At 38.9% G+C, this 13,156-nt stretch overlaps 1 protein-coding gene across 1 annotated transcript in view; it reads left to right on the top strand.

The window, feature by feature from the left end:
• The window catches only part of LOC137978490 (ribosome biogenesis protein NOP53-like), a 47,731-nt gene extending 34,664 nt beyond the window's left edge, over positions 1–13,067 (top strand). Inside the window, exons 8-13 of the mRNA XM_068825445.1 lie at positions 201–256; positions 582–701; positions 1,586–1,652; positions 2,454–2,530; positions 4,022–4,102; positions 9,104–13,067. Of these exons, the coding sequence (XP_068681546.1) occupies positions 201–256; positions 582–701; positions 1,586–1,652; positions 2,454–2,530; positions 4,022–4,094 (393 nt within the window). The 3' untranslated portion in view covers positions 4,095–4,102; positions 9,104–13,067. The remainder of the gene's footprint in view (positions 1–200; positions 257–581; positions 702–1,585; positions 1,653–2,453; positions 2,531–4,021; positions 4,103–9,103) is intronic.
• Positions 13,068–13,156: the final 89 nt, after the last annotated feature.

Genomic DNA, 13,156 nt, shown 5'->3' with positions numbered 1-13,156 from the left:
CTTTAAATGAGTAGGAATGCAAATGAATGCAAATGTATGGTCCGTAGCCTGATGATTGTCTAAACATGAAACTTGAAGTCGCTACGCTGTGAAGTTGTCTTTCTTCTAAACGTTATATATACATCTATATATATATATGTACAACTGGGACTAGGAAGGCAACTAATATTGATGGCAGGCATTGTCTGTTTCCTTTGCAGGAAAAGAGATTTGAAACTGCAAAGAAAGAGAAAATTAGGCAGAATGAGATCTTTAGGTACATGTATGATTCATACAATCATTTTTGCTTTGTTTCCCTTGAAGAAGAAGGTACACGTTCATGTATTAATTTTATCTTGATTTTAAGGTGGCATTACTTAACATTATTTTTTATTAAGGGAAAATGGCCAATCAAAACTAATTCTGTGATAACGACTCTTTCAACCGCTGTTACTCTAATAACCATTCACCAATCTGGATACAAACCACATAATACTGTATTTGAAATAGCCCCTTGTTTAACTGTCTTGCAAGGTACAGTTCATGTGGTGATGCTTGTCACCTGCAGTCCTAATTGCAGTTATCATTTTTCTCTAAAACAGATTAAAAACCTTTAAAAAAGAAATAAGAATGGCTGAACAGAAAGTGGATGAAAGAAGGCGAAAGAAACAAGAGAGGAAAAAGGAGTTAGACACAAAACCCAAAAGGCTGAGTAGACATCGGTATCCTTCCGTATTTTGTACATATATTTTTTCTTGGGGGGGTGGCGGGGTGAGGGGGATGGGGGTGGGAGGAAAATTGATGCATCATTGACCAAAGGAAATGGGCGGAAAGAAGGAAATTACCTGGTGAGCTGAAAAGCGTTGTTAAATGCAACAATAAGTTCCTCACAACTGCAACAGCACTTTAATAATCATCATAACTTAAAGGGTTTTTACGTTAAAAATTTACGATAATCAAAAACACGCAGATTGCACGCTTATGATGTTACGTGCTAGTATGCTTTGCCACCACTAATACAGTACATGGTTTAGCTACAAGGGTAATGGAGGTAGGCTCAGATAACTTGCTCTAACGTCACGAGAACCACCATTAAGGAAAACAGATGTCAAGGATACCACGAAAGAAAAAAATAATATTAATCCTTTTCCTCCTGAGAGTGGTAGTTTACTCTGTCTAACGCTAGACGGTTTTATTCTTCAATTGGGGGGCGCTTTATGGGTGAATGGATTAACAACATCTACATGTAGGCCCACTTATTTAGCCTTCGCCATCTGAGATTGACACTTTCTGATTTTTCTATGTCTAACGCCAGACAATTACTCGTCAATGGTGGGTGGGGGTTAGGTGAAAGTTAAAAAAAAAACAAGTAAAACTACATTACACGTAATAGTGCTGCTGTCATTTCATTTTTGCCTAAATAAAGAGATTCAATATTACGGATCATCTCAACAGTTGAAATACATTTTCATATTTATTCTCTATCGTGTGTGGACTGCAGTGTTTAATCAACAGTTCTATAGTTCCATTGCATCAACGAACCTTGCATGTAACTAAGAGCTTAAAATTTTGAACTTTGCGAAAAGATATCTTAATTTAACCTCAGATATGAAGCACCAAATATTGAACTTAAATTAAGTGAAGAGATTACTGGAAATCTTCGCACCCTCAAGGTTTGTGGTTGATTCAGCATAAGTGAATAATTATTACCTTGCCTAATTTATCAGTCATTCAATAACCCGTGAAATGCGATACAGACATATATTTTCAAAGTGTTTTGGCGGTTTTAGATGTGACGTCATCGTCCGACCGTCCGTCCGTACTTCAATACGTTTGACTTTCATGTAAGCCAATACGCGAAATGTCACACTGCTGAAACCCGCATTTTTTTTAGGGAAGTTGCATGGCCATTGTACTGTATTTGACACTGCGTTTTAGTAAAACGCAAAAATTTTGAAGGCAACCAAAAAAACAAACGGTATTTACAGTTTTATGCCCTACAACGAAGAGAGAGAAAAAAGTAAGCAGGCGATGAGTAGGCAATTCTCGACGTGAAAGAGAGCGACGGAGAGCACTTGAAAACATTCGAAAGTTCACTGAGGAACAACGAGAGAAAAATAGCTAGAAAGAGCCCGACTAAAAAGACGAAATTATATTGACGAGCTGTGGAAGAAACTAAGAGAAATCACGAGCACGAGAAAACAAGCTGAATAATGGTGACGAAAAACGGCGAAATGAGGGATAAAGAGCACGGAGAAAATAGGCTACATGTAATTTATAGGAATCAGCCGGCTGGACTGATCGTACAAGCAGACTACTGTACATGTAGTTATAAAAATATCTGAAAACAAAAACATAAATGAATAATAATTGAAGATCTCCGCATTTTAGGCGCTTGCGTAAATGCACATATTTTGATAATGTCTATACTCGTTAGGTTCTTGAGTTTGCAGTGTATTACTTTTTCTTTATAGCAAGAAGGAAATTTGTTCAGAGATAGATTCAAGAGTCTTCAGAGAAGGAATATTGTTGAAGCAAGGAAACTCGTGAAGTGAGTGAGAGACATACAACTGTGAAGATCCTGTCAGATTTGTTTCAGGTTTTCCATCGGTAGCGTAAAACCAAGGGCAAACATCACCCATTTCATTACCCAGCTCCTCATAAGTCTGTGATAAATACGGATAATGAACTTTCTTTAAAGTGCTACTATGATCAAAAAATCACTTCCTTTTTTTCTTCAGATTTTTGATTGCGTAACACTTGCCCGGCGGAATTTTGAGCTTTAATTTTTATCCAAAGATTGTTTACATTGAGTGTAAGTTTTGGATTTCACGGTCCTCCATTGTTCACATTCCAAGCTCACCGATTGGACCTCAGAGGGTTGGATCTAGGGAAAAGTGCCGTCATTTACTCTCTAGCTTAAAATTTCAGCGTGTAAACGCAGGTTATTATATATGCAAAACACGAGTTTAAAAGTCTGAAACCTCGAAATTCCCGTGCTGCATATTAATTCAGCCGCGTACACACGCATTGCATTCTTAAACTATCCAGTCTTTGACGCCATTTTCTCCTCGATCCAACTCTCTCAAGATTTTAAAGTTAGAAATGGCGGAGCATTAAATAGGAAATTCCAGTTAAAATACTGAAACAGGACGTGCTATTTTGAAATCAAGGCTTAAAACTTGGGTCACTTACTGTTTAGTTAACATAGTTTTGAAATCAACAACAATTGATGTTAGGGTCATAGTAGCACTTTAAGTGCGAAGTGTAGTTAGCACCGAGGTACAACTGTACTTATTCGTGCCGCTGTACAGAAGAAATCAAATCAAGTCAACTCATATCAAATTGTCGGTTGGTTTTTTGAGGAGAGGGGATAACCGGAGTACCCGGACAAAAACCTCTCAGAACAGAATAGAGAACCTACAAACTCTGCCGACATGTGACGCCAAGTCCGGGAATCGAACCCGAGCGACATTGATGGGAGGTGAGTACTCTCACCACTGCACCATCCCTGCTCCCTTATAAATTGTCATGTAAATGAATAAGGGTTGCAGTTTGTGCATTTACACTTTATTACGACCTTTAAGTATATTAAGGTGACTATGGGAAAACCTCAAACTGAGTCCTTGCCATAGCAAAGTCAATGCAGCGTAAATGGTGTCGTTCACTGTCGCCAATCACTGCAGGGGATCGGGTTAAAAGGCCATATCCCGCTTTGTGATTGGCGAGGTTCTATCCACTTTATTGCTTTCTGTTTTGAACAGTCCGCCAACTGACCCCGCAAATATGAATGGCGGCAGTAAAAAATAAGACTGCAACGTCGGGATGTTTATGGAAGGCGTAGTAACGAACGAAGATGTAGCAAAGAACTTGAGTCTCAATCTTAAGTTGTATGATAAGAAAGAACCTGACGAAGCAAGGAAGCCCTCCTACAATGTACGTGAAGTGAAAATCGGGGTACATTGTGCTGTACTTGCAATGAAAATGGTAATTGCAGAAATTGCGAGAAAATCTTATATTAATCCTCTATTATTATTATTAGACCACATCGAAGATACAAGAAAAAAATATACACAAGAAGGTCATGCGATACCCCCTGCATCAAGGAACTTTAAAACAAAGGGTAAGAGATAAATGCTGGTTATTTAATGGTTTTCTATGGAGTACGGGTGAATATTTCACGAGCCAAAAATTACGCTAACCAAGACGAAGAAGCCAACGCGCTGGCTCTTTGCCGCTCGTTTCCAAGCTAGTTATATATTCAAAATATTTTGGATTTCATTGGCTGCATTCAAAATTTGAGCGATCTGATTGGGCAGTACGTTTTATGAAATACCCCTCGGTATTCATAGGAAAGCCAAGAAATACCGCTCTGCATTCACGGGAAATGCTTAGCTTATTGGGTAATGTGTCACATGGATGATCAAGGTTATGAGAATTTAAATGCAGAGGCTTCTTGTGAGAATATGCCAATATGATCACGTTTACGACCAGGTGTCTTGTTTTAATGATCTCATTGGAAGTGTTAGACGAGCATGCGCATATAAAAACGTTTAAACCTAAACATCAGAAATCTAAAGTGATCACGCCAGAGATCAAAGATTTGATGCGCGAGCGTGACAACTTACAAAAACTTGCACACGAAACTTGTAATTCTCGTGACTGGGGGTCCTATGAGGCTTTAAGGCAAGAGGTTAAATCAAAGGTAAAGTCGTCAGAAATCCAGTCAATCAGGAATGAAATTAACATGACCAAGGGTAACAAAACATCCATCTGGAAGACCGTCCGCCACTGTTTAAACCCGTGCGGTAACTCCGCTCTCGTGTATTCTCAGAATTGTACGGTGGTTGCCACTAAATTTATGAATTTTTCATATCTGTTGGCAAAAACGCTGTAAGAAAAGCTCAGCAGTTGGCAGTGTACCACAGACTACCACCTACAGCCCCTTCTAACCTTACCACAGAGTACCACAGGAATATGGATGTACCGTTCCCGTTTGATTGCGTGAAATAGAAACGCGTAAAAAAATACCATTATGAAAATGCAACAATACAAGGTCCCCAGTACGATAAGGTCCGCATGAGAGTTATTAAGGCGTGTCTCACGTCCATTCTACCTGTCGTCTCACGGACATGTTTCACATTTCTTTCTCGAGCGCATGTTTTCCGAGGGACTGGAAATAAGCGGAAGTGGTTGCGCATACAAAGGAAGGGAACCACGAGGTTCCTAGTAATAATCACCCCATCTCTCTGTTGCCTGTGATGTACAAGGTTCTGGAAGATTTGCGTATGAACAGTTTGTGGAGTATCTAACAACCAACAACATGCTCTCAAGTCATCAGAGCGCAAATAGGAAACGCTATTCCCCTAAAACGTTAGGGATATTTTCACCAGTCATCTATAATATATAGACTTAGCCAAGCCCCTTTTTTTGTATAAAAACGTCTAATTTTGGAGCTGAGACTGAAAACGTTCTTAAAGATGTTCTTAATTTTACGTGGTGTAGCTTTTTAATAACTGAAATCTTGCGGACGCGACTAGAAACCTATCAAAGTGCTTGCTTTGATGGTATTGAAGTTTAATATTTTGAGTAACGATTACAAGTAAGAACTGCTCATTAACTGAGATGTGTGTCATGCAATAAGAAAAGCATCGTTATGTTATACTAAGTATTCCCTAAGTATTTGAGTTAATCTACATTTCTTTACCTTAATTTCATGCTTTCATTTAAGGTGATTCCCTTGTTTTGCACCGCGCGTCTCATACTACGCATCACATTGCGGCTTCGGAGTTCGCGGCGTTTCACGCCGACCATCTGAAGAGAGGCACCAAAGGCCGCTTTTGCTGTTCAAGAGCTTTTAAGTGCAAATCATGATAACTCTTCTTGGTTAAGAAGGTGTTGTTTTGGAACTCGCCCCAGTCGTTTCGCGGAAAATTGCCCGTTTGCCACCATTTATCGTCGTTTTGCGAAGAAACGAGCACGTTGACCCTCCATTTTTAATGGTTTTATTTACTCGTAATAGGTACACAGAAAACTATAATATGGCATATTTTAAGGAGAAAAAAAGTTGGGTAGTAGAAGTTGTAGTATTTACCGTATAAATGATGTAAAACTGTATCTGGAGCCCGACACTGAGTGTAAGGTGATGACTGCAACGGTCCAATTTTCTTACATTTCTTTGCAAAATCGAGCAATTTGAAGTCACTTTACTTGAAGATTATAGCCCGGACAAACAAGTAGGTTCAAGTATTCAGTAATACTCAGTAGCTTTTGCTACATAACAACATTTTTCCGGTTGATCTAGTTTCGAAAGCTTCTCGCGTAATTCGGTAAAAACACTTTGTTTCGGAGAAAAAGGCAAGGGAAAATGCCCTAATTTCGATAGATAGGTCATTATAACGAGATGTAGTCTCATCTTCTCATCCGTCGAAAATCATAAAAATAATATGTTAGAGTAAAGGTTTCTGTGCATAGAAATATAGGAGTGGGTTTTTTAGATAATTGCATGCCACTGGGGATGTCGTAAACAATAGAGGTAATCCTCAACGGACTTTTTCGCAAGCCCTACCCGTTGTAACCACTTCCGGAACTCAGTACACGCGGAAAGAAAAATTTTAAAAGAGACAACTTCTTACATTTCATTATATTTTGTAGATTGTAAGAAGAGAAAGTGATTTATGTCTTAAAAAAATGGGGGTCAACGATGATCTAAACGAGTAAAATCGATGTGATGTTGCCAAGCTCTTGGAAAATTTAGTTTGTCACGATTTTGCGTGACCTGTCGGGGAAGGACTGGAACCCAAGACAGGCTCGATCGATGAAAGGTTTTTGTAAAAAAAACTTTCGCAAGCATAGCAACGAAGTTTCAAGCAGGCGTTATCTTTATTTGGTTAGTGTTTTGTATCATATCTCTCCATTGCCGTCTTTCTTATTTTCTGGAGTTTGGTTTTTGTGAAATATGATCTCTGGCTGTTTCCTCGTAGATCGCACTATTCAAGTGGATTAGAAGATAATTCTGTTCTATTTTCATGAAAGTAAAGAAAAAGAAATTCAAAAACATGCATTCATTTTGAACCAAAAAGTTCGTAACGTAATAAAAACATTTTTAAAAAGGAACCCCATTAAATTTACGCAACGACGCTGACTAAAACTAACCTTCCTCGAGTTTACAAAACTTTCAGTCACTACTCGATTAGCGACCTTTTCCAGCTTCCTGGTCCTTTCTCTTTAACGTTTCATGATGAATTGGAAATAAATGCGCCATTCTTTAGCCGACCTGGAAATTTTTCCCCGGCGTTTTTGTCGACAAAGATCTTAACTAATGCTTGATAAATAACAGTCGCGTTACCTGCGCAGTAAAAGTTGCGCGCAAGCAATTAGCGCAAACGTCCTTAAATTGGCTTACTCGACTGCAATTTCACAGTCAAACAAAGCAGCTCACAACTGGACATCCATTGCACACACAAAGCCTATAAATGTGATTGTGGAAATATGTCAGAATCTCTGTCAACACGGAATTTCAAACGGTTTCAGGCCTTCTTCGTTTTAGAAAATATGTGAGGCAGCGAGGCATATAGTAAGAAAATGTTTTGTCTCTCGCTCTTTTTCTCTCAGCTTTACGTTGATTTTCATTGAATTTTCTTCTTCTTCTTCTTCTTCTTCTTCTTCTTCTTCTTCTTCTTCAATCTGACGTGAGCAATATCGCGTCATTATCGCATAAATTATAAATTCATGTGTCTGTCCGCTTATTGACAATAAAAATTAGCCAATGAGGGTGCCAGAATTTTGCAGTCATTGTAAAAAAGACTATCGATGTGGGAAATGTGACCACTGTGCTGATGTTGGACCTTAGCAAGGCCTTTGACCGTATTGATCATCAGATACTTTTTGCGAAACTGCGTAACTTCAATGTATCCAACCCAGCTTTAACTTGGTTTCAAAGTTACCTGTCTGACAGAACTCAACGCGTGCGAATCCATAGCTCCCTCTCGAGTTCTCTTACGGTTAGCCATAGTGCACCACAGGGGTCCGTTCTTGGGCCCTTGCGTTTTTAACCTGTACATCAATGACTTACCATCAGTCTACTACATTTGTAGCGTCGAATCTTTAGTAGAGGATTCAAAGCTTTACATCTCATTTCTAATAAGGATGTGCGTAGAGGACTTGAAGATCTTCGACAGGATTTGAAACGAGTTGCTTCCTGGTGTTGCGAAAACCGACTCCTTCTTAACCCTGATAAAACAAAGTTCTGTGTGTTTGGCTCCAACAGAATGCTGGCGCAAACATCTATCCCGCCTTTAACATTTTTAGGAAAGGAACTTCCTGTTGTTGACTCAGTGAAAGACCTTGGTGTGTTAGTAGATTTAATGAGCACACCAGCACTTTGGCAAGTGAAGTGATAGGCAAACTAGCAGTGATCAGCAGAATTCGTCACTTGTTTGATAAATCTATTCTTTTGACTGTTATAAAGGCACTCGCTTTTACTAAGTTGTGTTATTGTTCATCCGTTGGTCAGGTACTAGTAAATCTAACATTTCTAAACTTCAACATGTTCAGAACTTTGCAACTCGTTTGTTATCCGGAAAGAAGAAATTTAAACACAGAAATCACCTACTCTTTTAGACTTTGAGACGCCGTTCAGATGTTCAAATGTATGAATAATCAGGCACCTACTACATTTTAGTGAATGTGTTTCAGAAGAGGTCCCAGGTTCATAGCTGTAACACTAGGAACACACACAATCTTAATCTTCCTAAGTGCTGCACAACGCTGGCCCAAAAAGTCGTTTCAGTATCGTGGCGCAGACACGTGGAATTCGTTTCCACTAGAGTGTTGCAATCTCTCTAGTTTGAGTGTTTTTTAACGTAATCTGAGAAGTCATCTCAGTAGTGACTGATAGGTTAATTTAACCAATTCTTATATTAAGCATAGTTGTTTTTTTACCTCAGTAGGTTATTATTTATTGTAAGTAGTAGACTAGTGTCGATTAATTTAACATTGTTAGATTGGAAGATCCCCCTACGGGAGCCCAAATGAAGTTATTTGTATTTGTAAGGTTATGGCAACTCAAAGTTTATGGCTCAGTTGCCTTGTATTGAAACAAGCTATCTGACTTTTCTTTCAGATACCATACTCACACAATGTGCCGTTGGAATTAACGTTCTTTGTGAAATACCGTTTGTTCAGTCGTCCTTGTAAATGCACAGCGCAATGTGCTAACCCTCACCACATCTGTGAGTCAAGAGTCATGGTTTTCAACAGCCAGGAAATGACCAGGATAAGAAAAGAATTCTGAGAAATGGTTCTGAGAAATGTTATTCTGAGACAAGGAAAATAACGAAAGAGAAAATATAGTTTGCTTGACGCTATATCTACTAAATGGAAGCGTAACAAAGCAATGTAACTACGAGGAACTACACTGAACACTTAATGTAATGGAAGGAAAACCATTTCAAATAGGCCTTTTTAGGGAAATACCATAATACTGTTTGTTTGTCCCTCAAAATTTTGCATAAGCATTGTTCCCAGTTTCCATAAGGAGTAAGTATTGCACAGTTGGTTAGTGCTCGGCCTTCTGTGCGAGAGATCCCTAGCTCGATCCCTAGTGACCTGACATCCTTGCTTCGACTTCTTTCCATTCTGTGTAGCTTCAGGTAGCTTTACGTATCCTTAAACTGGGCACTGATCGAAAGAAGGGGGTAAAATGAGCACACCGTCGGCTTCCGACGATAAGCAAGGTGTACCTTTACCTCTTGGTAGGCTTTTGTAGATTATGCTAGCATTTTTTCGAGCATTTTAGTGAGGCAAAAGCATTGAGCATTATTCGAGCATTTTAGTGGCATTTTCCCGAAAAAACTTTTTTTTTTCGAGAAACTAAAAAAGAAATTATTTTTCTTAGAGAAAATGAAGACTGAAATTCGACTTTCTAGGGATAGTCAACTACTCTGTTCTTAGCCTCGTAGATGATTTCGAGGATTGTGCTTTTTTGGCTGTATTTATGAACTTGTATAAGTTTTTGTTACTTGCAACACTTGTACGTTTTTGTAAGTGTTAACAGTTAACACCATGTTAAAAATGTTGAAATTAATTTTAAAAACCGTTTGTATAATGAGCATTACCCGAGCATTTTAGTGACTCTTTTTGGGACGACCGAGCATTTCAGTGGGAGAATTGGAGCATTAAGGTGGAGCATTTTAGTGGGGAAACAAAAGCATAATGTACAAAAGCCTACCTCTTGACATTTACAATGGTCCCAAGGGAAACAAAAACATGCTTTTGCTTATGCAAAATATGGAGGGACAAAGAGTATTATGGTATTTTCGAAAGTGGCCTGTTAAGGCTCAATAGACCATATTCGTATTCTCAGTATTGGACTGGAACTAGCTTGCAATGGAGGCTAATGCGGGGGAATATATTAAAAAGCATTTGCATTTGAAAAGATTCCCCCGCATTAGCCTCCCTTTCAAGCTAGTTCCAGTCCAATACCGAGAATACTAATATGGTCTATTTGAAGTGGATTAAGGTGGTCAATTTTTAATGATAATTCATCAGATACAACATTCATGGACTCGTTAGCCATTGCATCGCACAGATCACCGGAATCTACCCCATTGATCTTAGAGAGTTCCAGACGACCTTGCCTCTTGCAACTCGAATATGACATCTTTCTGATACTCGTGTTAGGATTCTATTCAATCGATTTTTATTGTCTCAAATCGCTCGAAATTTCCGTGCAGATCTCATAGAGTACAAATTCCTGGCTAGGTTATTATGTCAACCTTGCAATTACAGAAGAATGAAGTGGTACTGTTTTCATCAAATATTAAACGACTCGAAATTTTTCGAGAAAATTGTTTTTGATGAACCCAGGTTGTCAATAATATTGGAGCTGATTAGTGATGTTGTTAAGTGCATAAATATACTGAGAGTTCTCAGTTTTTCTCAACTTGAAAAATTGACTGATTCACATGTTTAACTACGAAAATGTTTTTTTCCTAGGAATTTTGCGAAAGAGTGCTTTTCTAAGGTATTCACTCGAATCGCTTGTTTTCACAAATCTTGCTCTCTGTTAACGCACCACTCTTGGGTTTTGCGAAAACGAGCCAGAGCTTAAACAGCACTTGAAAAGATTACGTGTGGTACGACAAACATTTTTGGTCTTTCGCTTGAATTTTATTTTTTTAACTTTATTCAACATTCAACCCATGAATGATATTCAGTGGAAACAAACATCAATAATCAACACATACAAGTGCTGATAAAAGTGCAGAACCAACCAAACATGTGGTCTATGTGACATACTGTCTGATGAATGTCACGTGGACTGGTGATACTTGTGTCAAGGGATTGTTTGTTCTTTTGGATCGGTTCTTCCCTTGAGAAGATTTACAGGGAAAATCTGAAAAGAGTCGTTCTGAGAATTTGTAAGGCGACGGATAGATAGACTTTCCATTCTCAAGAACTGCATATATCGAGACAATTACGTTGTCGAAATTTAAAATAGATGTACCCATGTTAATTGATAACACTTTTCTTTTTTTTACAATGGAAGATAGTTTTTTTTTTTGTGGTTAATACAACAAAAAAGATAAATCAGTGTTAGAGCACTAATTGGAAACCTGATGGCAAAAACGCACTACTCTCGCTGCATGGCGTCTATATTGCACCAAAGCTGCCGATAAACATGTTTAAAATAGTTTGCCCTGACAACGCCAAACATTTCTGTGGGAAACAAAGTTGAACGAGAGAAACTTCTTGCAAATTCTTCAGTAGAAGATGGGTGACAAGAGTAAACCATCGAGTGACTGGAAAAACGAAAGAGTATCCATGACTCATGTGGGAAATTTCTCGAGGAGCAGTTCGTATGTACGAAGCTTGGTTCGGCAGCAGTTTCACAATCAGTCTGATCAACCTTCAACTGCATGGGAAAGACTTCGCGAAAGACTGGCAAAACAAGGGTCTTATTATTATGACGAAGAAATGCCAAGCTTTATGAAGAAAAAAAAGATCGCTGGTCAATTCAGTGTCGAGGAAAAAGCAAGCGATGACGAAGATTCAGATGAAGACGAAGAAACATTTGTATTTTTAAAAACTGCAAATAATGCAAATCGTAGAACTACTGTCGCGATTGATTCTGGAAATAGAAACGATAACCTTTCACCAAGCCATAACAATGATTCTTCATCGTCTGCACGTCGGTTGTCAGCGCCGCCGACTACTCTAGGAAGTGGTCTTAACACGGAAAAGCATTACACTCTACCGTCTCAAGACGCCCATTCCAAAATTCTAAACCGCCGCCTGTCTTTGGCAGAAAGTGTTATAAAAAACTATGGGAAGTATATTCGCACCCCTAACGAGCCTCAACTAGAGCGAAACAGTTTGGTTGAAGTTCCCCATGAAAGTTTGACTAGCGAAGGAAAACCATTCATTGCGGCAATATCTGAAGAGAAAAGCTCCCCTTTGCTTGATGTACAGCTTGTAAATTGTCCGGCCTCTTCGCTTTCGAGTAATTTTCTGACTGTTCATGGTATTTGCACAGCTTCCTCGTACACAGAGCCGCCCAGCCCAGCTGCCAAAAGCGACTCTCTGTTCTTTGACGTTCCACTGCGTCGGAATTCTCATACCGGTCTGATGAACGAAGATTTGTCACTTAATCGAAGCCGTATTGACGTTAAGCCGACGTCAACAAATGAAAAACAGGTCTCGAAGAAAAGCAAGTTGCCACGGCTTTCAGCGAAATCGAGAAATAAAAACGTAACGCCCAAAAATCGAAACGAAGCAATAGAAAAGTTGCGCTCAGATCACGAAAAGTTAACCAAAAACCCAAGACTCAAAAAGCGTGTTGGACAAAAGAGAGAGACGGTTTATCGGCAGCTGCTGAGGGACCAAGAAAGGCGCAAGAAAGAGTCAGCAATTTTTAACCATGAAATGGAGCAAATCACTAAAACACTCAAAGCGATCAATAGTCGATTAGACGAAAGGATTAAACTTCTGGATTGTGCTGACACACCAAAAGTTAGCGAAAGACTACAGCATATCCTACAGGTAGCATTAGCGGGCGTGCCAGTAAAAAACATTTAGCTCAATTATGCTGATGCCCATAATAACTAGATTGTGTGCACGTTGATAAGACCAAGAAGAGTTAAATATTGATGAGCTGTATTTTTTCACTGGTGAC

The sequence above is a fragment of the Montipora foliosa genome, chromosome 12, assembly GCF_036669935.1.
Source record: "Montipora foliosa isolate CH-2021 chromosome 12, ASM3666993v2, whole genome shotgun sequence".
In the NCBI taxonomy this organism is placed as follows: domain Eukaryota; kingdom Metazoa; phylum Cnidaria; class Anthozoa; order Scleractinia; family Acroporidae; genus Montipora; species Montipora foliosa.
Note: the sequence above shows the minus strand (reverse complement) of the source record. Positions and strands in the feature narration are given on the sequence as shown.